Below are 26,704 nucleotides of genomic sequence, written 5' to 3'. Positions count from 1 at the left end.
CCAGACTCCCATAACTACCCAGACTCCGCCTCCTCCCAACCTGCATCCTGCAAGTAGTCCAGCCCATCTTCCAATTCGTCCATCACATCTGCTCTGATAAGAAGTTCCACTTCCAAGTATCCCAGATGTCCTATTTCAAACAATGATTCTTCCCCCCTCCCCCCCCAGCCCAATCATCCAGACAGCCCTCCACCACACCCCCATTCTCCGCTCCACTACTCTAAACCTACCCCCCCAAAAACAAAGATAGGATCCCCCCTTGTCCTCACTTTCCACCCGACCAGCCTCCACATCTAACGCAACTTCGAACACTCTCACCAACTTCAATCTGACCCTACCACCCAGAACATCTTGCCTCTCTCCACCCCTCCCTGCCTTCTGCAAGGACTCATGCTCTACACCACTTCTTGGTTTGTGCCACTCTCCACCAACCCCTCCCGTACGTTCCCCGTAACTGAAAACAATGCAACATCTGCCTTACACCATCTCGCTCACCTACATCCAGGTGAGATGGAAGTTCACCTTCATCTCCTCCAACCTAGTCTACTGCATCCAGTGCTCCCAATTGGGTCTTCTCTACATCAGTGAGATCAAATGTAGACTAGTTGACACAGTTTCACCAAGCATCCGCACCTGGCCCAAAACAGCCAGCCTGACCTCCCAGTCACTGCCCGTTTCAACTCCCCCTCCAACATATTCATCCTTGGCCTCCGCCATTGCTGCAGTGAATCAGACTGCAGCTTTGAGGAACACCACCTTATCTTTCACCTGGGCAGCCTACAGCCCAAGGGATTTAACAGAGTTTCAATATCCTTCACACCTATCCCATCTCCTTTCCACCCTGCCTCCTCTCTTCCATTCCACTACCAACTTTTCTTACCAGCTAACAACCAGACTCATCACTCCCAACCACCAACCAGGTCATAGCCACTACCTTTGTCTACCTATCACTCCATACCTCACCACAACCCCACCCCCTTTATCTGTAGCTCCCCTACCTCCTCATCTAGTCCTGAAGGGTTAGTACCCACAACATTGACTTCTCCACATCCTGATGCTGCCTGACTTGCTCCATTCTTCTAAACTCCTGTTTGTCTACTTTGGACTCCAGCATCTGCAGTTTTTGTTTAACATTAAATGCTGGATTTGTAGTGATGCCCATATTCCATGAATATATTAGAAGCAAATTTAAGTACAGTTGGTCTAAAGTCCAAAGCAAACTTCATCATAGATGCCATCTGATAGTATTGAGTTTCCAAGGCATACTGGTGTATTTTAGATTAGACTGGTGCTGGAAGCACAGCAGGTCAGGCAGTATTGGAGGAGCAAGGGGAAAAAAAAAGGGCTTTTGCCTGAAACGCTGATTTTATCAGAAACAGCACCACTCTAATCTTGACTCTAACCTCCAGCATCTGCAGTACCTACTGGTGTATTTGACAAGTTAACACTGACTGTGGGAGTGACATGAAGAACACTGCAACAAGAATTCTCTACCAGCATTTCCCAAATGGCAACTGAAGTAACTAGGTCTCTGAAGTGGGCATTCCAAGGTATTATTAAAATAAAGAAAATGTCAATCTTGATCTACTTGAACAGCAACAGCATATTCCGGTTCCCAGGTTTTCATACAGCAAGACAATAGCAGCCAAAATGATAAATTTAACTTTTCCCCAAAGATCTATTAAAAAGACAACATGCTGACTAGAACTGTGTCCAATGAAGTTGCTACTTATTAATAAAGATGCCACTTCCAAAACTTTAAATTTTACAAAATACACGATTGGAAAATTTAATGCGACCCCATTGAGGATCAATAAAAAGGATAATCTAAATTACAAAGAAACATCATATAATATAAAAAAAAGTAGTTATCAATTTAGAAACTCACTTCGTCCCACTTATAATTTTTAATATTATGAAAATAAAAAAGTATTTCATTTGTTCTGGTCTTAGAATTTCACAACCTGTTGGATTTAATCTGACCTCTGATCAGACTCCCCAGATGACAATCTTGGTCTTGCTGTTACTTATAACGGAAACCAATGTTATTAAGAACACCATTATAGCCTCAGACTAATTTTGTTTGAGAAAACCTGGCCACGAGAAGTAATGTTAGTGCTGAAGTCCCAACTCAAAACAAAAGATCTTACTGCTGCATCTACATTGGCTGGCGAGTCTCCATTTGGATCTGCCAACATTGAAATCACACTAATAAGAATTGTCTCTACAGTGTGAATTGGCAGCCAGCGCTCTTCAGGTTTTTCATATCCATATTTATCCTCCCCAGGCTCATGAAGGATTGAGATGCACACCTCACCATTCTTATCAACTGTAAGAAAACAAAAAAAAAGATATCCTTAACTCCAGTTAGAGCATTTCACTTAGAGAGTAGTGCACAGGTTCTTTAGAAAAATATTCAAAACAGTCAATATATTGCTATGTGTTTTATATTGCTATACTATCAAACTAGAAAGCAGCAAATAAATCCTCTAGGGAAAAGGAAGGAGACAAAAAGGAAACTACAGGCCATTTAGCTTAATATCAATTGTGGGAATGAATTGATTAAGAAAGTTACAACTCAAGGATGAATTGGGAAGAACCAGCATGGTTTTATGAATGAGAAACCACATTTTTTAAAAGGAGTTCTTTGAAGTAGTAATGTGCAGAGTGAATAAAGGGAAGCCATTACATGAACTGTATTTGGATTTCAAAAGGCACTTAACATGATGCCACACGATTGCTGGAAAACAGGAGTTCATGGTATGGGAGAAAAAAATCAGATAGAAGGCTGACTGGCTTGCAGTAAACATAATACACACAAATGAGTCTTATTTTGATTTACAATGAGTTACATGCAAAAAACTGCAGCCTCAACATTTTACAATTATATCAATGACCAATATGACAGGAGCAAAAAGGCACATAGCTAAATTTACAGATGATCAAGATAAATAAGGAGAAATGCCCTTGCTTTCATGTGAACAGTTCTATTGTGGACCTGCTGTAATTTTCTAATGAAGAACAATACAAGCTCAAGGAACACTACCTCATTTCTGGTTTACATATTTTACAGCCTTTAAGTTTCAATATTGCTTTCTAAAACTCCAAAGTCTGACTGCATGACAGCTGGTCGCTATTTGTCTTACATCAGGAGATGGAAATGTGAAAATTGGAACAAACAGATCAACCATGATCTTACTGAATGGCGGAGTAAGCTCAACAGGTCAAATAGACGGCTTCTGCTCCTATTTTGTATACTTTTGCGGTATTATGTCACAACCAGCCAGTAAACCATTACACTTCATTAGTGCATTTGCCCATTAAGCAAACCTTAGGAATAAAGCATATTGAGGAACCTGAGCAGACAAATAATCCTCGCAGTTGGTTATAGAAAATCCTTGCACTTTGACAGCTGTATACATACCGTACTGCTAAGTGTATATGAAATTAATTCAGCTGAACAGATAGCATATATTTAAAACAAAATCAGCTTTTCTACACTAGTTAAAAGTTCATTTTTCTACAGGACAATCAACAAACCCACACTTGTTATCCAAAACATTTGAAAAGGGTTATGTTTGTGCTACTTATTTTTCTATTTTCAACTGGAGCCAGAGAACAAAAGAAAAAAACTCAATTTCCAAAGATAGACATGAGTACCGCACGTAATGAACAGTTATGACAAGCACTCAAGTTCTGTAAATATTGTAAAATCTTACCCATTTAGCTGAAGTATAATATGTTAACTTGAACACAACCACACAAACTGAAACCAAAATCATACTGATGCAGTGACCAAGAAACAGTGCAAAAAAAAAACCAAGATTCTTGTATTGGCCATGGAAGGAGAGATAAAACTGAAATCCCTTACCACTTGCAACCAGCCTGGTTGTTTCGGAAAGGTAGGCATGTGGTTATAAGCCTCCTTTAGCATCTGGTTATATTAAAGAGTGGGTTTAAAAATAAATAAATACGTATTCTCTCACCCTAAAAATCTAACCACATTATCATCCACACACCACATTCAACCATTAAAAGGAATGCATGTTTAGCTCAGTCAAGTGAAGGCAGAAGACTTTTCCACTATAGAATTGTATAGTTTGTTTGAATTCAAACAAACAAAGTTATATCAAATTTATTGCCGAATCTCTCAAAAAGAAAAAGAACATTTAACAGGTCATGAAGTCAGGTACTTGTGGCTTTCATATCAGGATATTCGATGGACTTGGATTTATCAATTGAACTGGGTGACTTTAAATGTTTTACAATCTCCAGGGTCTCCAAGACAAATATAGAACATTTTTCTGCAGCTGTTGTCTCTTCAGGTGGCTTCTCTAGACTCGATCAGCCTTTTCCTGGGTCTGGAGAAAAAAGATTTCAGTACCAGAGGCCAGAATCTGTTACATGATCAATAGCCTCTGTGCACCTAAAAAGATAGCGATTGGATGGCAGCCATTCACACTTGCAGCTGCAAACTCCACAGATGACATTAGTTTTGGTGTGCTCATTCCAACAGTACACGCCCACCCAAGGGATTCAATTTCTTTGCAAAGGAGAGAGATTCTGAAGAGGTCACATGACACTTGGCAGCTCCCTCAGTTAGCCTGCCTGCATTCATTTGAAAAGCCAGTTCCACAGGAAGTGTCCCCATGCTTGAAGTTACAAATACAACATGCCTTTACTGGAAGTGGCACTGTACTATTGAATACAATGACAGCGATGTAAACAAACAGATCTTCCTAGGTTTATTGGGCACATTTCCAGGGAGAATTGCTCCAAAGACCATTCAATGCCATCATCCCTCTAACTGCAATACTCCAAATTCCACAAAACAAAAAGGTGGGTAGGGTGACGTGATAGCAGGAATTTGTATTTTTAAATTCACCTTTTGAAGAAGAGAACTACAATTATCAACTTGCCCAGGGTCCCGACACTGAGTGGCCAGGGACAGGGTGTGCAGGCTCAAGAGATGGCTTAAATCATTTTCTTTACTGAGGGGCTCAGCCAGTGTGTCTACATGGGGAGATGGCACAAAATAACTGACCAACTATCTGGTGGGTGCATGAAAACTAGTACAGTTGGGATTCGATACTGTAAACCAGTCTGGCCAAATCCACAGAATTCCAAACAAGATTAAGCAACAGAAATAAGCAGCTGCTGAGACAGGTTCTGCTGCCTGACAGCGACTTGCAGCGAGACAAGACAGCCTACAGGCGGAGTTTGAAGGAGAGTAAATAATAAATCCAATGGCCAAATATTTAAGGACAGACAAATTCCTCATGGAGGGAAACAAATTGAAAAAGGACCCTGTTGCTCATGTTTCAGTAAAGTCCAAGTTCACTGCTGAGTAAATCATTAAAACAGACACCTGGAATTCAAGGTTTAATTCATGATTTACATTCATTCATTATTGGCTGCATTTCTTCTGTCCTGGTATTCAATCTTAGACAGAAAGATGGTCAAATTACATCTGATAGCCTTCAGATTTTGTAAAGCTCAAAGTGCATATACAGTGACATCAGCTTTCAGCTCCATTATATTCCAAACAGCTCCAGTAGATTTTTCATCAAAGGGTGGAATAGTATTTCTGCACAGGTGAAGCAACGTTTTTATAATAAACCTTGTCTGGAGGTCAGAGATCCTATCAAGAGATGTACAGCAGGGACCCAAGCCAAGGCCACCCTCATGACAGTCAGCTGTGTTTAGCTGCATCGAGCTGTGCTTAGACCCGCAGTATGCAAACTCTAAGCATCACTATGTAATCAGATTCTACCTTTCCCTGGTGTTTGGCCATGCTGTTGTGAAATGTTCCAAGCAGTTGGGACCAAATGTACATACATGTTACTCATTAAGAAGTTTGTGCAGAAAACCAACGCTGACCACAAGTCCATCAGATGTTGGTGCCGAAGCCCTGCAGAAAGACCTGGTAGATCCAGTCGGATTGTTCCCTGAGCAGATCAAAGTCATTTGGCAGAATATCTCAATCAGAATGTTTAAATTTGCACCACGAGCAGGTCGAGAGCTGCTCTTAGGAACATCCACTATCCAAAACATCAACTTTTGCCAGGGATCATCGGTTTGGTGAAAGATGCTCTTCAGTCTAACTGAAACTTGCTCATCTTCCAATGAAAGGAATTGCCCACCACACATTGTTGCAAAGTGGTACAATCCAAGCTCGAAAGCTACATGCCAAGGGGTCAGTAAAGCGTAGAGCAGACGTTACAAAAGGGGGAGAAAGACCACTGACAAAGCCCTTTCAGCCATAGCACATTGACAGGCTGGAAATGGTCAAACTCCTTAAGATGTATATCTAACAAATACTTACACTGCAACTGTATTGACGCATCTCAAAATGCAATAAACGTCAACTTTTCTATGCTGCACTTTATGTGCAAATTGAGAGGTTTTGAAATTTACCTTTACAAAAGTTTTGAATAAACTATATATTTTTGGAAAGTTACAATATGAATATGAAGCAGACATTACATCCTGATAATGGAAGATAGATTGTAAAGTTTGTTATGGTGCAGAATACAACATGAGATTTAGAATGCAAGGTGAAGTTGCCACAGTTGTACCAGACCACAGGACTACCTTCTCGAGGAGACAACTGGTGGTGGTTTAACCCAAGGGTCACTACACGTCAGGGGAGTGGAGAAGTCGAGGAAGAGTGTCTTTCACATAACCTCAGCCGTCATGGGAACTGAACCCATACAATTGGCGTCACTATCACAAATTAGCTGTCCAACCATCTGAGCTAATTGACCCATCTAGTAGAAACATAAATCATTAACTTTGGGAAAATGATTGGAGGAAAATTGATGAACCTGGCATCAGAAGGCATCATTTTAAAAATAAAAACTGCCAAGTTAAATGCAAATGGGAAAGTTATGCATCTGAATCTATAAACACCACCTGAATTGTTGACATGTATAAATAAAAGGAATGTCAACGCAAACAAAAAAGGCCGTTATAGTTTGAAGTATGATTTATTTTCTTTCAACCACAGACGATTAAAAGAATAGCTAAATTAAGAACTTCAAATGTAAGACTATAAACACTTCATATTCCTCCCTCACCACTTTTAGAATTTGGAAATAGCACAGAAAGTGACTCACTAGCAATTAACACTGACAGTGATATTTCATTATATATTTGAGTAGAAGAACAGTTTGCGTCCATGACTTTCAAACAAACAATCAGTTGTAGAAAACAAAGTTAAACTGTGTTCCCAGACTTTCGAATGAACCTCTAACGTTAATCTTTCTGCATCTTCTCAGCAGCTGTAACATTGTATCCTGCACTCTATTCTGAAACCCTGATACTAAGCACTAACAGTACACTTTTCACTGTACCACTGTACATGTGACAATAATAAAATCAAATCAAAACTGCAGGAAATGTTCTATGCTTTCACAAAAAAACCCCATAATTGCAGCATCATTTACAAGCATATGCAGCCACTGCATGAAAGTTAAATAAAATTTGTCATGTATTTCATAATTTAATCTCTCCTGCCTTCCATCCTATGGTAGAAGTTTCTTTTCCTTCCACCCCCACTTTTATTTTCCCCACACTATACTTGCTAAAACCAATTACATTAAACATTTTCCAGCCCTGAAGGTCACAAACTTGAAGTGTTAATTTTTTTCTCCACAAATTCTGCGTGATCTGATTTCCAGCGTTTGTTTCTATTTCAAATTTCCAGTCCATTAGAACTCCTGTTCCTCGGATTCGGTTTCCACGGTTTCAATTATCCACAATTTACCGCAACCCAAAAGTATTACATGGAACATTGCAGAAACAACTCTTGGGGGGCTTCTGGAGAGTTAGGTTTGCCATTTAAATGGGAGGGTTTGATACTATCTGCAGTTTTGGAAATATTGCCCGCGGATACGGAGGCAGGTGGGACCTGTGCCTGCAACATTTTGCTTTTTATTCCGGATAGGAAATGATCTGAGTATACCACTGGATTATAGGCTTTACTTTCATTGGTGCTTGTTATTTTTACTGATTTCTCAGAATTTCTAAGTAGTACATGGTTTAGGAGAACATAAGAACTAGGAGCAGGAGAAGGCAGTCTGGCTGGTCAAGCTTGCTCCACCATTCAATAAGATCATGGTTCATCTTTTCACGGACTCAGCTCCACTTACCCACACTCCCCCTATCCCTCAATTCCTTGGTTCAAAAAAAATCTAATTTGCTTTAAAAAAAAAGGTAGTGAAATAGCATCAACTACTTCACTGGGCAAGGGAACTTCATAGATTCATGACCATTCTCAATTCAGTCCTAAATCTACTCCTTCTAATCTGGAGGCTATGCCCTCTTGTCCTAGTTCCATCTGCCAGTGGAAGCATCCTCTCCACTTTCTTATAAAAAGATATAAAATGATGAAAAGGAATAGATATGGATTTCCCCCTCATTCTTCTGAATTCGAATGAATATAATCCCAGTCTACTCAGTCTCTCCTCATAAGCCAATCCCATCAACTCCGGAATCAACCTCGTGAACCTCCCCTGCACCCCCTCCAGTGCCAGTACATCCTTTCTCAAGTTTTATATTTCAACAGCAGTCTGCTGCAGGCTATAACTTGACAATATTCAGCACACCCTTTATGTGCCAAACACACCCCACAAAAAAAACATTAAAATTACTGGCACTGGAAGCTCGCAGATCTTGTCAAAACTCAAGTTTATGCTTTCTCCTCTTAATTCTCCCATTTCTCAATCAACAATGCCCCAATCTACGGTAAATATTTCCAATACTGATGAGTTGATTCTCACCATTTGGATGCCAGATTTCTGTGATGAATTTCATCTTCGGCGGCCTGAGAGGATAGTCCTTGGGGAATGTAAGATGAGCTTTGAAAACACCACCTTCACTGTAAATAAAGATACAATATTTACACAATATAGCAAATACATTTACTTCACAGAAAATATCAAACTGGATAAGCACAAAGTTAAGCTAAGGGAAAAGGATCATTTGATGACCAACTGATTTTACAGAGCTTTACGTAAAAGGCCAAACAAACTAAGAGCTGAGATGTTGGATGCAGGTGTGACTGGATCATCGCAAAGCCATCAAACACGCCAGGAGACAACTCCGGACGGAACTACAGTCCCAGACAATGCCTGCATGCACCACTTCCTCAGTTCATTCCACACTCTAATCACTCTTAAAAACTTAACCCCCCCGGTCTTTAAAATTTCTTGCTTCTCACCTTAAAAGTATGCCCCCAATCTTCGTATTCCCCCATCCTAAGGGAAGATACCTATCATTAACCCTATCTATGCCCCTCATTATTATATAAACCTCTAACCTCCTCCTACATTCCAAAGAAAAAAACCCAGGCGATCCAGGCTCTCTTTATAACTCAAACCCTCCATACCCAGCAACATTCACGTATCACAAAAAGGTTAACAAGCAGGTATATAAAAAAAATCAGAAACAAGATTTTTTTTTAAAAGATGAGGGAAGCAATATAAAGTAGATAAGATTTGCTACCAATGTAGCACATTGGTGAGAACACAACTAGAGGATTCTAGATGGTCTCCTTACAGAAGGAGGGGTATGCTTGCATTCGAGGTTCATTAGGTTGATATGCTCAGAGGTGACTTAAAATATTTGAGGGGATTTGAAAGGGTACATGTTGAGAGGCTGTATCCACTCAGGTGAATTTCAAACTAGGGAGCACAGTTGCAGAATGAAGGATCTCCCAAATGTTGCAGACAGGAGGAAAAATTTCAGAGGGTTTCTGGAATAAGTCCACATAGATCACCTCATCTGCTCTGCCCTCATCCTCTGATACTTCAAATAAACTCTACCCCATGAGACAAGCTTGATCATTACATGTATTGAAAGCTTATTTATATGAATCACGCAGAAAAGTAGAGTTGAGGCTACCATCAAGTAAACCATAATCCAAGGATGGACGTCATGCACAACTCTGAATGGTTGATTGCCTCAGTATTTGTGTCTTTTTTTTGTGTCTTTGGTTTTATTTTAACAAATGGGAAAAGAAAAAAGGAAGCAAGACAGAAAAATCAAAATGAGAGATGTCTAATTTGGCAGGGGAATGGGATCCGGACTTGTAGTCCAGCAAGTAAGCTAGCTGTTTGTCAGGATGTCCAAGAATATAGGGAGGCTGTGGAGAAGGTAGCACTGACAGGGAATACTTGCGGACACAGAGATGGGCTCAAGTGCGTATACTTCAACGTAAGGAGTATCAGAAATAAGGTGGGTGAACTTAAGGCGTGGATCGGTACCTGGGACTACGATGTTGTGGCCATCACGGAAACGTGGATAGATGAGGGACAGGAATGGTTGTTGGAGGTTCCTGGTTACAGATATTTCAGTAAGATTAGGGAGGGTGGTAAAAAAGGAGAGGGGGTGGCATTGCTAATTAGAAATGGTATAACGGCTGCAGAAAGGAAGTTTGAGGGGGATCCACCTTTGGAGGTAGTATGGGCTGAAGTCAGAAATAGGAAAGGTGCAGTCACCTTGTTGGGTGTTTACTATAGGCCCCCCAATAACAGCAGAGATGTGGAGAAACAGATTGGGAAACAGATTTTGGAAAGGTGCAGAAGCCACAGGGTCGTAGTCATGGGCGACTTCAACTTCCCAAATATTGATTGGAAGCTCTTTAGATCAAGTAGATTGGATGGGGTGGTGTTTGTGCAGTGTGCCCAGGAAGCTTTTCTAACTCAGTATGTAGATTGTCCAACCAGAGGGGAGGCCATATTGGATTTGGTACTCGGTAATGAACCGGGACAAGTGATGGGCTTGTTAGTGGGTGAACATTTTGGTGATGGTGACCATAATTCTGTGACTTTCACCTTGGTTATGGAGAGAGATAGGTGCGCACAACAGGGTAGATTTTACAATTGGGGGAAGGGAAATTACGATGCTGTAAGACAGGATTTGAGGAGCATAAGTTGGGAGCATAGGCTGTCAGGGAAGGATGTGGGGGAAATGTGGAACTTTTTCAAGGAGCAGATACGACGTGTCCTTGATATGTACGTACCTATCAGGCAGGAAAGAAATGGTCGTGTGAGGGAGCCTTGGTTGACGAGGGAGGTTGAATGTCTAGTAAAGAGGAAGGAGGCGGCTTACATAAGGTTGAGGAAAAAGGGTTCAGACAGAGCTGTGGAGGGATACAGGATAGCCAGAAGGGACCTGAAGAAAGGGATTAGGAGAGCTAAGAGAGGGCATGAAAAATCCTTGGCGGATAGGATCAAGGATAACCCCAAGGCATTTTTTGCATATGTGAGAAACATGAGAATGACGAGAACGAGGGTAGGTCCGATCAAGGACAGTAGTGGGAGATTGTGTATTGAGTCGGAAGAGATAGGAGAGGTCTTGAATGAGTACTTTTCTTCAGTATTTACAAACGAGAGGGACGGTATTGTTGAAGAGGAGAGTGTGAAACGGACTGGTAAGCTAGAAGAGATACTTGTTAGGAAGGAAGAGGTGTTGGACATTTTGAACAACTCGAGGATAGACAAGTCCCCCAGGCCTGACGGGATATATCCTAGGATTATGTGGGAAGCAAGAGAGGAAATTGCAGTACCGTTGGCAATGATCTTTTCGTCTTCACTGTCAACGGGGGTGGTACCAGGGGACTGGAGAGTAGCGAATGCTGTGCCTCTGTTCAAAAAAGGGAATAGGGATAACCCCGGGAATTACAGGCCAGTTAGTCTTACTTCTGTGGTAGGCAAAGTAATGGAAAGGGTACTGAGGGATAGGATTTATGAGTATCTGGAAAGACACTGCTTGATTAGGGACAGCCAGCACGGATTTGTGAAGGGTAGGTCTTGCCTTACAAGTCTTATTGAATTCTTTGAGGAGGTGACCAAGCATGTGGATGAGGGTAGAGCAGTGGATGTAGTGTACATGGATTTTAGTAAGGCATTTGATAAGGTTCCCCATGGTAGGCTTATGCGGAAAGTCAGGAGGCATGGGATAGAGGGAAATTTGGCCAATTGGATAGAAAACTGGCTAACCGGTCGAAGTCAGAGTGGTGGTAGATGGTAAATATTCAGCCTGGAGCCCAGTTACAAGTGGAGTTCTGCAGGGATCAGTTCTGGGTCCTATGCTGTTTGTAATTTTTATTAATGACTTGGATGAGGGAGTCGAAGGGTGGGTCAGTAAATTTGCAGATGATACGAAGATTGGTGGAGTTGTGGACAGTGAGGAGGGCTGTTGTCGGCTGCAAAGGGACTTAGATATGATGCAGAGCTGGGCTGAGGAGTGGCAGATGGAGTTCAACCCTGCCAAGTGTGAGGTTGTCCATTTTGGAAGAACAAATAAGAATGCGGAATACAGGGTTAACGGTAGGGTTCTTAGTCAGGTGGAGGAACAGAGGGATCTTGGGGTCTATGTACATAGATCTTTGAAAGTTGCCACTCAGGTGGATAGAGCTTGTAAGAAGGCCTATGGTGTATTAGCGTTCATTAGCAGAGGGATTGAATTCAAGAGTCGTGAAGTGATGTTGCAGCTGTACAGGACTTTGGTTAGGCCACATTTGGAGTACTGTGTGCAGTTCTGGTCGCCTCACTTTAGGAAAGATGTGGAAGCTTTGGAGAGGGTGCAGAGAAGATTTACCAGGATGTTGCCTGGAATGGAGAATATGTCGTACGAGGATAGGTTGAGAGTTCTCGGCCTTCTCTTGTTGGAACGGCGAAGGATGAGGGGTGACTTGATAGGGGTTTATAAAGATGATCAGAGGAATAGATAGAGTAGACAGTCAGAAACTTTTTCCCCGGGTATAACAGAGTGTTACAAGGGGACATAAATTTAAGGTGAAGGGTGGAAGGTATAGGGGAGATGTCAGGGGTGGGTTCTTTACCCAGAGAGTGGTGGGGGCATGGAATGCGCTGCCCATGGGAGTGGTAGAGTCAGAATCATTGGCGACCTTTAAGCAGCAATTGGATAGGTACATGGATGGGTGCTTAATCTAGGATAGATGTTCGACACAACATCGTGGGCCGAAGGGCCTGTTCTGTGCTGTATTGTTCTATGTTCTATGTCCAAAGCAACCATTAGCTAAGACTCTAAATTCACACAGCACCAATTTTTAAGTCTTCCAGTTGACTCATTTTTTGATAAATTGTGCACACACTTTTTGCCATAAATACATCTGAAAATAATGACCATGTTATCTGGAGCATTGTCTGAGCACAGTTGCAGTCAAAAACACATGCTTTACAGTTCACACAGGAACTGCTTGAACGTAAACGTGCATCATGTTTAAAATCTTGTATAGATGCACAATAGGCTACTTGGCCTGTCAATCCTCTCCACCATTCAACAAAATCACCTGTTCCGACAGTCAATTCTACAGACTGGTCTGCCCCATATTCCTGAATACAGTAACAAAATATCTATCAACTTCAAATTTTAAAATTATTACCATCTGCAACAGGAAGTTCTAGTCATTTACCAACCTCTGAAAAGGAGTTTTAATTTCACTTCCAAAAGCTGTAATTTGGATTTTAAGCCAGTTTTTGGTCATTTAGTCCAAGATTCCTCAACTGGTGAATACAATTTTCCCAATATTTTTTGCTTTCTTTTAACACCTTGAAACTGCAACCAAATCAACCCTTAGTCTTCTAAAATCCAAATAATTTGACCCTAGCTTGTTTAATATTACCCCAGCTTCACATTTGGAGCCCAGGTATTATGTATTCTTCATGTACTGCCTCCAAGGCCAAAAACACCCTTCCTAAAATTGTAGCTCGAACTGCTTGTAGTATTTCAGCCGTCTAGGTTTCGTGACCCTGAAAATAGGGTCTTTGCTCCCATGCATGCTAGCCTTCATCCATTCACCTTTGACAGATGCCATTAACATTGCCCATTTTGCACTTTTCTCCTTCAAACACTTTAATAGGATTAAATTAAGATCACAATTCAAGGTATATGTAACATTAACCATTAGGCCATAAACCAAATCTGGCTCATTAAATCTATATGGCCCTGCAATACAGCTGAATAGACAGGCATAAAACTAAAAAGTTTTATAGCATCAAACAAAAAACCTGTCTTCCTTTTGAAATATCTCTTTCATTCTAAACAGGATAGTTTGGAAGATACATGTTAACAGATGGCACTGTAGAAAACAAGCAATTTGCCCAACACACACAAGGGTCGACCTTATTTCTGAAAACACAGGATTACAAAGCAGACTACTTGCTAGCTCTCCAAATTGGGTAGAGTAAAACTCAATTACAGTTTCATTAGAAGATTATTATTCTTTATTGTTGTGACAGGATTCTACATAGTTGCTAAATACAAATATTGGGGGATAAAATAGTACAGGGAGTCCATTCAAATCAATTTATACTCAAATTGGAAAACAATGCAAGAGACAGCCACCCAAGGGTGATGGCACAGTGGTAACAGCCCTAATTCTGGGCCAAAAAGCGAGACCTCAAGTCCCACCTGCTCCATAGCTGCATCAAAACATGGCTGATTAGTTTGAAATACAGTATAGTATGAGGAAACTTTCATATGTTGGATTTTTTTGTACTGCTATGGCATCGCGGTTGTAAATTGGGGACCCCCTGTACTCTGTACCAAGATCTCAAACCCAAGCTAAGGTCATGGTTTACCAGTAATTCCTATTCTCCCATGTATTTTAGAGACTTGGACAAGCTAAGAAGGTATTTCAAAGCAGTGGAGAATATAAGGGCCCAATGCCAGACTCCCACAGCAATTGGGAGTCTTATCAGATCATAGTCAAGGCTAGAGGCCATCAGGGGTACAACAGAAATGCTTTAGGAATGACCCTGAAGAATAAAATGAAGGACCATAGAATCCCTATGTTTTATAAAAGGTGGCCATTTAGCCTATTGAATCTGAAGAGGATCTCATCCCCATTCCACACCGCCCCCATAGCCCTGCGTGGGTTTTTTTTTGAAAAAACATTCCTAATCCTTCTAACCGGCACATTCACAGACCATGGAAGGAAACTTGCTGTCCACGTTAGAAAGACGTTATAAAGAATATTTTAAAAATTCCAGTTGACTCAAGGGAGCTTTTAGCTCGAGACACACCAAAACAGGGAAGGCAGGAAGGCACTGAACTCAAAAAGACTTCACAAAGGGAGGCCAAAAACCCAATAACCAGGCTATCTGACTAAATGTCCTGTGAAGTTTCAAATTTAGAATGCAGAGTTTGCAGATTGTGGACTTCCAAGCATCTCAGTACCAACATATCATCCTCAATCCCAATCCCAATTCCAGAGAGAAAAGAGTCTGGGTGGGTTACTCGGAGGGTCAGTGTGGACTTGTTGGGCCAAAGGGCCTGTTTCCACACTATGGGAATCTAGTCTAAACCAGACTGCCTCGAAGAAAATGTTAAATACAAGATAATCAGTTATGTTCAATTTCTCACTAAGTTTTTACAGTGCAGACTAATAAAAGCTGAAGTAAACATGACAAGTTGAAAATCATTCCAGTGTAAAAGTCTTGTGCCATTTGTAGTCTGCACTGAAATTTGCACAAAAATGGTTGTAACGAATGTCCCCAAGGCTCAATGACTGATCATGATCCATGGTCTTCAACCTTGTGTTGGCTCTGCTGCTTTCAAAGCAAATCACTTCAACTCATTCATCAATGCCTGCCTTGCTGAGTTGCACTGTCCTGGTCAGATTCCATTCGCACCTACCTAAATCAGAATATGCTAGTGACTTCTATTCTTGCTCCCACATTGATTAAACATCAAAAGATCAAAACCACTGTAGCTCATCTCTATTAAAGCCCCTCTCCCTGGACAGTGGCTAAAACCAGATTGCTTTCAATCCCAATGCCCCTTTTGACCAAGAATATCTTCTCCATCACAAATACTATTTGCTTCCATTCTAATATTACCGGTGGCTGTCCCAGCCTCATCTCATCTGGGCTAAAGTTCACACTGTTGTCACCTCAACTATTTGAATGCACTTAGGTGACTTCTGAAACCATCCAATTGTATTTCTTAATTCACAGATGTTTGCCCATCAAAACTGTTCATTTGGATCTATGGGTCCGGATTCACCAACAGCCTAACTTCTCAAGTGTTAATTCTTCATGGCAACATCCACAGCAACCGGGAGATAAACTCCATTTGGTGGGGTTCACTAAAATAGGAGTAAAGGCACAGATATCATGACCAACTGGACACTCACAGTTGAGGGATGGATGATTTGTAAAGTAATGACAGCCCCTCCAGCTGATTTATTTAAATGGAAGAGGTGGTTTTCCAGTTACACCAATGCAATTCCATGTTCAGAAAACAAAGTAGTGAAAATATTCAGAATTCAGAAATGCAGTTTTCACGATATACTAACAGATCACCTGCACTATTACAGATGGTGAAGAATATGCTTTTTAAAGACAGTTGTACAGAAGTATCACAACCAGTCTTGGCTCTCTTGCAATTTCTAGAGCATCAGTAAACAAGATGGACCGCTTTAAACAAGTTTCCTGGAATTTGATAGCATGGAAACAATGAGAAACTTAAAGGAAAATGTGAAGCAAGAGCAAAACATTATGAGCTAGGAGTATGACAAACAGAGGGAAACAAATTCAATCACGTTTTTTCAAAAATAATTTTGACTATCTTGGTTTTTTCACTAAGGTGCAGTCTGAAATTGACAGATCTGGAATGCAACCTTTGATAACGGTTCCTTTGCTTCTGGCCCATGACACATTTGAGTGTTGTGCTGTGAGGATTAGCGCAATTTGAAACAAATGCAAATAATGCACTGTGCAATTTTAACCATCTGAATGAGCTACTGAAGTTAGGTAAATAGTTAAAACGGAAATTAAAGCCAAATCATTTCAAGTTCAAAACAGATAGGCTGGGTAATCCATCCACATTCAGAGAATCTGGTAGTTGGTAAAAGCTCGATGATTAGATAAGATTCCCTACAGTATGGAAACAGGCCATTTGGTCAAACAAGTCAACACCAACTCTCCGAAGAAGGACCCACCCAGACCCATTTCTTTACCCTATATTATATATGCACCTAAACACAATGGGTAATTTAGCATGACCAATTCACCTGATCTGCACATCTTTTGATTGTGGGAGGAAACCGGAGCACCCAGAGGAAGCCTATGCAGACAAAGAGAATGTGCAAACTCCACACAGTCGCCCATGACTGGAATCAAACCTGAGTCCCTGGCACTGAGGCAGCAGTGCTAACTGCTGAGCCACTGTGCTGCCCATTTCACTCATTTTCTTAAGCTGAAGTTTCCGAGATAGATCAAAAAACTAGTGTGAATTCAATTGAACATGCTTGCAGGCCAGGATGACTGCAGTCTTTCCTCTGAAAACAACTGGCTTTCCTCCCCTCATTGTTTGATTCCCATAATCCTTCCTTTGACACAACCTCCTCTGATCTTTCACCAAGTCGGAGGAGGTACAGAAGGAGACCATTCAGTCCATTGAGTCTATGCCTGCATAATGTTGATCAAATCAGTCAGCCCCATTCACATTTATCTTTGTAGTCCTGTAAGCTCCTATCCAACTTCCTTTTGAAAATTACTGATAAGATACTTTCGCACCCTTCTTTATAAGCTTCACTTCCAGGCAGGGATCTATAAATAATTTCAGTTGGAAATGTGTATTTCGGTTTTCTATCCAGACCTCTTCCCCAGCATCCTCACTATTAATGCCTTCAAAACTTCTTCTGAAAGATGGACTAGTAGTCGAACTTATTAAATTAAAGGTTGATAAAAGTAATGCCTTATAAAGGCTCCACCTATTCAGTACAGGCATCACTGCAAATTCAAGTTTGCAATTGAGGAATCCCATAATCTCTAGTGCAATGTCCATTTTTTGAGCCCCCACCTCCATATTTCTTGACTAATCATCAAGAACTTACATCAACAATGCACATTATCAGCTTTCAAAACCATGTCAGATTGCACCTACATATAGACAGAGCTCAACTCCTTTACTGTATGATTTATATTTGCCCAACATCCAGTACTGGTGGAACAGACATTTCTTCTAAACAATGTAGTGTCTTCACTCTACTCCTAGAGTGATTTCATTCATCTACCTGGTAACTACTGAAACTGAACTAGTAAAAAATAATTTTTAACCACAGTGCCATTTAATTGAATAAGCCTCTGACCACACATCCACACTACATCCAAACTGTCTATCCCAACTTCCAGCATTGCTCATCTGTACCTCAATGTATCTGAAATTTTCCACCATATTCACATTACAGGTAACAAACAACAGAGTAAGAATCATACAGCATGGAAACAGACCCTTCGGTCCAACCAGTCTATGCCAACCAAATGCCCAAACTAGAAGTCCCACCTGCCTGTGCCTGGGCCATAGCCCTCCTATTCATGTACTTATCCAAATGTCTTTTAAAGACTAATTTACCCACATCCACAATTTCCTCACAAAGTTCATTCTATACACATGAACCACCCGGCTTAAAAAAAAATCTGTCCCTCATGTCTTTAAATCTGTTACCTTAATGTTCCCTCTAGTTTGATCTATTCACTATATATAGTATCTTCCAAGGAGTAGCCAGTAAAATTCACACTTGAAGGAAAATGCCAACTTTCGTGAAACAATTCTAGTCAAGCTGTCATTCCTTCATCCAATGTATACACATTTATCAGTTCTCCACTGGCATAATTTCTACTTGTAATAGGTTGTTATAATTGCTCATTTCCATTATAGACTACATGTAATTACTTTTCCTTCCAATTCCATGCAGTGTATTGTTCTTTCTTATTACCATCACAATATAGTGACCACAAGCAGTACTAAAACTGGACTAGGGGTGTGGGGCTGGGTAATGAACATAGAGAAGACTGTTCGCAGTCTGAAACTATTAAACTCAAATGTTGAGCCCTGAAGGCTGAAAATGTGTTGCTGGAAAAGCGTAGCAGGTTAGGCAGCATCCAAGGAGCAGGAGAATCGACGTTTCGGGCATGAACCCTTCAGGAATGTCTCCTGCTCCTTGGATGTTGCCTGACCTGCTGCGCTTTTCCAGCTCTGATCTCCAGCATCTGCAGTCCTCACTTTCTCCTGAAGGCTCTAAGGTACTAGATGGAAGATGAAGTGTTGCTCCTCCAGGCTTGCAGTGAACTTCACTTGAGCACTATAGCAGGCCTGAGACAAACACTGGCATAGGAACACAGTGGTTCGAAGTGGCAGGCAACTGAAAGCTCAGGGTCACTTCATGGATCGAGTGTAGGTGTCTCCCCAACATCGAGCAGTTAGAGTAGTGAAGATGGTAGACTAAATTGGGGGGGGGGGGGTAAGAGGAGAGATTGAGGATTTTTCACTAGATGGCTCCCTCTCAAAACAAAAAAGGATTCTTTGTTCATGACAGATGCTGCCTGATCGGCTCAGTATTACGCAATTTGTTTTTGGCATTTCCAGTTTAGACGGTATTTTGCTTGTGTTGGACAATTAAGCCACGTCTTTGTTTCCCCAAAAACACAGACAGCACTAGATGAATGAACCCCACTTTCTGGGCCGTTTCCTCAGTATAAATTAACCACTGCAATCAGCCCTTGTTTTGATCTGTTAGCTCTTCCATTTAGCATTCTCCCAGACTAAACACATATGCATTCCTACCTTTGAGGAAAAAGGGCACCTGTTGACTCCAAGCTCAGTGCTCTGGACTCAACGCAACTCAACAAATTCTCTAGGGAGAAGGCTGATCATTCTATAGAGTGTAAATTCAGTGCATTATTGAACCTCATTCTGAAATAGCCAAGTCTCATGGGGACAATCCCATTACGGTGTAGAACTGCATGGATTCTCCATCATTCTGATGATTTATATTTCTACTTTCTAGAGTGTTATACAGCATGGAGAGATCCTTTGATCCAACTTGCCCACACCAACCAGATATCCCAAAACTTATGTAGTCACCTTTAGTAGCAATTTGGCCAATATCCTGCTAAACCTTTCCTATTCACGTACCCATTCAAATGCCTTTTCAAGTGTTGCAATTGTAGCCACCTCCAACACCATCTGTGACACACACACACACCCCCCCCCCCCGTGTGAAAAAAATTGCCCCTTAAACCTTTGCTTTCTAGTTTTGGATGACTCTACCCAAGGAAATTCACCCTATCCATGCCCATCATGACTTTAAGCGCCTCTAAAGTCAGCCCTCAGCCTCCAATGCTCCAGGGTTCAAAAAAAGCCCCAATCTATTCAGTCTTTCCATAAAGCTCAAACACTCCAATCCCAGCAATGGTTTTGTGTGGAAAAGTGTGTCAAACTCGATTGGAGTTTTTTGAAGTAACAAAAAGGATGAGGGCAGAGCAGTGGTGGTGTTCTATATGGACCACAATAGGTTTGCCAAGTTCCGCACGGAAGACTGGTTAGCGTGGTTAGATTACATGGAAGAGGGAGAACTAGTAATTTGTGCAAAGAACTGGCTTAAAAAGGTAAAGGACAGTGGTAGAGGGTTGCTTTTCAGACTGGAGGCCTGTGACAAGTGGTGTGTCACAAGGACTGGTGCCGGGTCCACTGCTTTGTCATTTGTATAAATGATTTGAATGTGAACAAAGATATGGTCAATAAGTTTGCAGATGACACCGAAGTTGAAGGTATAGTGGACCTCAGGGCACAACAGGATCTTGATGAGATGATCTAATGGGCAAGGAATGTCAGATGGAGTTTAATTTAGATAAATGTGAGGTACTGTTTTGGAAAGGCAAATCAGGGCAGGGCTTATTTACTTGATGATAAAGGTCCTTAGAGTGTAGGTTCATAGTTCCTTGAAAGTGGAGTCACAGCTAGAGAAGATAGTGACAGCAACCTTTGGTATGCTTGCCTTTATTGGCCAGTGCATTGAGTATAGGAGTTGGGAGGTCACGTGCAGGTCATTGGTTAGACCACTGTTGGAATACTGATGCAATTCTGGTCTCCCTGCTATACAAAGGATGTTGCAAACCTTGAAAGGGTTCAGAAAAAGATTTACAAAGAATGTTGCCAGAGTTGGAGGATGACAGCTATAAGAGGAGGCTGAATAACTTGCGGCTGTTTTCCTTGGAGCAGAGGCTGAGGGGTGACCTTAGAGGTTTATAAAATCATGAAGGGCATGGATAGGATAAATAGACAAGGGTCTTTCTCTGGGGGTGGGAGAGTTCAGACTTACAGGACATTGCGAAAAAGTTGCCCCTTAGGTCCGTTTTATATCTTTCTCCCCTCACCTTAAACCAGAGGGTGGTGCATGTATGGAATGAGCTCCCAGAGGAAATGGGGCTGGGTGGTACAATTACAACACTAAAATGGCATCTGGATGGGTATATGAATAGAATGGGTTTAAGAGGGATTTGGGCCAAATGCTGGCCAACGCAACTGGATTTATTTAGGATATCTGGTCAGCATGGACAAGTTAGACCAGAGGGTCTGTTTCCCTGCTGTATATCAATGACTATATACCATCCTTGTAAAGTATTAAAAACCTTTTCAAGGTTAGCCCCTTTCCTATAGCAAAAAGTGAGACCAGAATGGAATGCAGAATTCTAAAAATTGGCTTCAATGTCCTGCATAACCGCAACATGACTCAACTCCTGCACTCAATATTCTGACAAATGCAGGGAAGTATGTCAAATGCCCTCAACAATCTGGTTACTTGCGACTCCACATTCAAGGAATTATGCACCTGCATCCCTCCGTATCTTTGTTCAGCAACACCCTTCTTTAAAGTGTACAAGTCCTGGTTTGGGTAAATGCAAGAACTCATTTACCCAAACTAAACTCCATCTGCCACTCCTCGGCCCATTGGCTCATCTAATCAAGGTCCCGTTGTACTCAGAAGTAACCTTCTTTATTGTTCAGTACACCAGCAATTTTGATATCATCTGCAAACATAACTCTTCTATTCACATCCAAAACTATTTATATAAAAATGGCAAAAAACATTGGACCCAGCAACAATCCCTGCGACACAACACTGGACACAAAAACTAGTCAAGTTTGAAAAACAACTCTCTACCATGACCCTGTCTCCTACCTTCAATTCAATTGGATACATCAACAAACACATCGACCTGGATCCAATATACCGACCACTGCAGCGGACAGCTGGAACTGACAACCGGAAGCGGCAGAGAGAAACCACTATAAATGCCGGAGGAAATAACACAGAAGTGCTTCACAGGAGGCTCCCAAGCACTGAGGATGTCACCTAGACAGGGGACGGAACGTTTGCAACACAAATTCCCAGCTCGGTGAACAGAACCACAACAATAATCCTTAAATTTTCCATTTTCAAAAAAAAACTGTATTGCTTCTCTAGATAATTGGATCCAGGGCTGAGAAATTAACATCTCCTATTCTCACCCCATACTGCCTTTGTTGTTTTATATCACTAACCAGTTTCACTAAGGTAGCTCTGGTCAATGATATAAACAAGCATCTCTTTTAGCACAATGGCAAGGTTTACATCATATTGCATTCAAGTGCCAGATAAATACAAGTTCAAGAACCCCACTAGAATACACTTCGAGTAAGGCTAATTTACAGAAAGATGGGAAAGCAAATATTTCACTTCACCCAACTTCAGCAGCGACAAGATCTGGACCGGGGGGGGGGGGGGGGGGGGGGCAGGAGTTTTAAAAAAGTCATTTAAGGGGAGAACAGCATTTCATTTGGTTCTACAGCACTAGAACCTCATTCTGAAGTCTGTTTGGACACTGTCACTACAGCTTTAATACAAGATTCACCAAACAGCAAAATCATATGGTGAAAGTTATGTTTAAATGCATTACATTTATGAATTAATACTATATGCATATGCTGTTAACTTCTACAGAAAGTTGCTTTATAGACACTCAATTACTCCCTTCAGAGTTGGAGGGACCACAACTCAGCCCCCTCCACAATTTCAGGATGATTTAATCTAAAATTTTGCATGGTATGATTTCATGCATGGCACCAGATAAACTGTGAAAGCTATTTGCCTTGAAGAAACCAGCACACATTGCTACATCAAGTCTGTCCTCTGTATTTAAGAGTACAAATCAGAAAAGGCTTTAATTTTTCTTCACTTCATACCCAAAAGATGCTTTCCACATTAGTCACGAAAGACAATATTTTTCATACAGCAGATTCATACGTCAAGCAGACTAAAATGAGTGGTTTAAGTCATTTCATGCAACTTGTTAGTTTCATCCAATAAAAGTCTTGACTGGAGTAGTGTATGAAGTGCTGAGTATCTGGTTTGGTTATAACTGAAGAGGAGCAATTTGTTAGAAGGGTCTTTTCAAAACCGGAAAAGTTTGAGTTACTCATTTGTTATTCCTCAATTATAAACTGAAAAAAAACATTTAAAACAGCTTTAAAAAAAAAGTGTATTAAAATGTTTCACGTTAATACAATTGCAAAGCTTTTTTACTCCCTTCTGCAAAAGGGAGCAGGTTATCAGTATGCCCATGGATAATATTGTAAATCACTACATGGTGCATACTGGACTCCTGAAAGGGCAAACAAAGCACAATCCTAAGAATAGGCCTATGGATTCAATACTTACAATAGCGTATCAGGAGGGCCTATGATAAGTACTTCCCATCTGTATAGGTCATTATCATCGATCAATCCTGCTGAAAAGCCATCAACAGGATTCTTGTTCAGCTCTAGAAATGATAAGGATGGACAAAGGTTAAATTTCTAGCAAGTTCTAATATTTCACACATCATGACAGAGCATCATTCAAAACTAAACACAAGTTAGACCTTTAGTCAGTCCTGCAGACAAAAGTCAAAGACCGTTGTGAAAACACAATCTGTTATTCAGAAGTTAAGAACACAATTTTTAAATTGCATTGATAATGAATGCAGCATTTGACAGACCAGCTTAAGTAAAATACATTTTAATGGCCAAGGCAAGCATGAATAAGGTTCTACATATGTTTAAGCCCACATCTACACAAACTGCAAAGGCTCTTGTGGTGCACTGGTACGGTCCCTACCAGAGCCAGAGGCTGGGGCAGGTAGGTCTTGAACCCAGATGTGCAAGATAACAGGTCCTAGCAGGCTGATTAGAAAATGCCTACAATGAGTCTCCCAAATGCGTGCAAACAATACTGGAACAAGTCACTCACTTTGGACATGCAGCAACTACCCTGTATTTACAGCATTGACACATCCTCCAACCATAAGCCATTATGAGGGCAACATGTTCAGGCATACTCCCAACTTCATGGCAAAAATCATTGGAGACTGAAGACCTCAACATGCAAAGATAAAAAAAAAACTGTACAGGACAGGAACAGACCCAAGACTGTACTAACACGGCACCTTTCTGAAGTAAAATTCTTTTGCTTCTATGCAGTTTGTAGTCCCTCCATTTCCTGCCTATTCAGGTGAGGGGAAGGATTTTTAAAAAAAAGGGACCAAAAGGCAATTTTTTCCACACAAAAGGGCGCTATATGTATGGAATGAGCTGCCAGAGGAAGTGGGGAAAGCTGGGACAATTACAACATTTAAAAAGGAATCAGGATGGGTATACAAATAGGAAAGATTTAGAGGGATAATGAACCAAGTGCTAGCAAATGGGACTAGATTAATTTAGGTTATCTGGTTGGCATGGACGAGTTGGACCGAAGGATCTGTTTTTGTGCTATATATCTGACTACAAATCTGTCAAAGTACCTCACACATTACTATTGTATCTGTTTCTACCAATTCCTCTAGGAAGTACATTCCAGGCATTTACCACTCAAAATACTTGCCACATCTCCTTTAAAACTTATCCCCTTTTACTTTAAACCTCTATACCCTAGTAATTGACATTTCTACTCTCGGAAAACTACCCATGCCCTCAGATCTTGTAAATGTCTATCATGTTGCACCTAATTCTCCAACATTCATATTTATCCAATTTTTTTCCTCATATAGTTAGTTAATACCCTCCAAACTGGGCCACATCCTGGTAAACTGTTTCAGTCCCCTCTCCAAAGCCTCCACATCCTTCTGGTAGTATAGCAACTAGAACTGTATGCAATATGCCCTCATTGAAGTGCTTTACAGCTGTAACATGACTTGCTAATTTTTAATACTCTATGCACTTTCAAGGAATTGTGGACCAATAATCAAGATTTCTTTGTATGTTAATACTTCTAAGGGTTTACTGCATTTACCATTTACTGCATACTTCCCTCCAGCATTAAAACTTCCAAAATGAATCATCTTGGATTTGCCCGGTTTAAATTCCATCTACATTTCTCCACCCAAAACTCCAACTTATCTATACTGTTGTATCCTCTGGAAGTCCTCCTCATTATGTACAGCTCCCAAAGTCTTTGTGACGACAACAACAACGATATCGCATCGATTCAGATCCCTGCAACTCACCACTGGTCATAGGTCTGCAGTTAGAAAGTGGCGAGGGTGTTTTTCTTCGACCAAGTCAGCTCGATATCCACTTACCAGCTCTCTGTGGATCCCATGTGACTCCACCTTCCGTAAAAGTCTGGCATGAGTGATCTGAATAAATCCTGTCCACAAGAATTTTCTCCAATAATTTCCCTACGATTGATGCAAGGCTCATCAGCTTGTAATTTCCCAGATTGACCTTGCTGCCCTTCTTAAAGGAAGTACTTGGGATAGATCCCATCAGGTCCTGGGGGACTGGTCTACCTTAATGCCGTTCAAAACACCCAATACCACCTTTTAAAAATCAACATGCCCTAGAATATTAAATCTACTCCTTTCTGCACTCACTATCCAGCATGCCAGTCTCCTCTGTGAACACCAAAAAGTAAGAATTTGTTAAGGACCTCACCCATGTCCTCTGGCTCCACACACAAATTCCTTCCTTTGTCCTTCAGTGGACCTACTTCTTTGGCTAGCTATTCTCTTTCACCTTGTATAAGTATAAAAGGATGTTGAGTTCCAAGGACACCACCTTTTAGCCCTGACTCCTTATTTAAAGTGGTTTCCTGCTTTTTTTATATTCAAGGGCCCGGTCTTCAGTTCCTACACCTTAAGCACGCCTCCTTTTCCTTTTTGAAAGAGCTCAATTTCTCGTCATCCTTATCCTTTGTTTTCACTGGAATATTCCTGTCCTCAACCATAATCAACTAGCCTTTAAAAGAATCCAACATTGTCAGATATGGACTTGCCCTCAGTCACCCCAAATCTACCTCCCCAGTTCCTGCCTAATACGGTCAGAGTTGCTGGATGAGCCCTCCCAGGAATCATCCCTTAGTACAGCTGTGATTATCTCCCTATTCAGTCATGTAACACCCCTTTTTTATTTCCCCCTCTATATTGCCTGAAATATCCAAATACCAGAACATTAAACTGCCAGTCTTGTTGCTCTCTCAACTAAGTCTCTGCCTTACCAGTCATATTTCTTGTATTAAAGCTAATACACCTCAGACAGAGTCAATCCTACAGTGTGTTCGGTAAGCGCTTCCTGTTACTTCCTCTTAGCCTTACTGGCCTCAGTTTCTCACTCCTCGGTCATTTCACTTGCTGACCTACTGCTCTGGTTCCCACCCACTGCCAAACTAGTTTAAACACTCCTTCCAACCCCAATGAAATAATCTATTCTCTCATGGGAATTGTCCTCTTCAAAAGATTTGTCAAGTTCTCTGCAGAAAATCCACAACCACATTTCAGGAGTTAGTCTCCAGAAGGAAACTAACTTGGTTCAAATGTTAAAGCTCTTTAAATCAGAAAGAAAACGGTTTTGCAGCCTCAAAGTGTAAATA

The 26,704-nt window shown here is 41.1% G+C and overlaps 1 protein-coding gene across 2 annotated transcripts in view; it reads right to left on the bottom strand.

The window, feature by feature from the left end:
* Window positions 1-26,704, bottom strand: part of ube2g1a (ubiquitin-conjugating enzyme E2G 1a (UBC7 homolog, yeast)) — a 72,069-nt gene that overhangs the window by 5,311 nt on the left and 40,054 nt on the right. For both annotated transcript variants that reach the window (XR_009646365.1, XM_060848041.1), the window contains exons 2-4: window positions 23,519-23,621; window positions 8,784-8,881; window positions 2,151-2,329 (exon numbers count right to left, since the gene is read on the bottom strand). Coding sequence is in view for 1 of the 2 variants with exons in the window: in XM_060848041.1 (XP_060704024.1) it covers window positions 2,151-2,329; window positions 8,784-8,881; window positions 23,519-23,621 (380 nt within the window). In the remaining variant the exon portion in view is untranslated. The remainder of the gene's footprint in view (window positions 1-2,150; window positions 2,330-8,783; window positions 8,882-23,518; window positions 23,622-26,704) is intronic.

The sequence above is a fragment of the Hemiscyllium ocellatum genome, chromosome 31 (genome assembly GCF_020745735.1).
Source record: "Hemiscyllium ocellatum isolate sHemOce1 chromosome 31, sHemOce1.pat.X.cur, whole genome shotgun sequence".
Classification (NCBI taxonomy): Eukaryota; Metazoa; Chordata; class Chondrichthyes; order Orectolobiformes; family Hemiscylliidae; genus Hemiscyllium; species Hemiscyllium ocellatum.
This window is presented reverse-complemented; position numbering and strand designations above follow the sequence as displayed.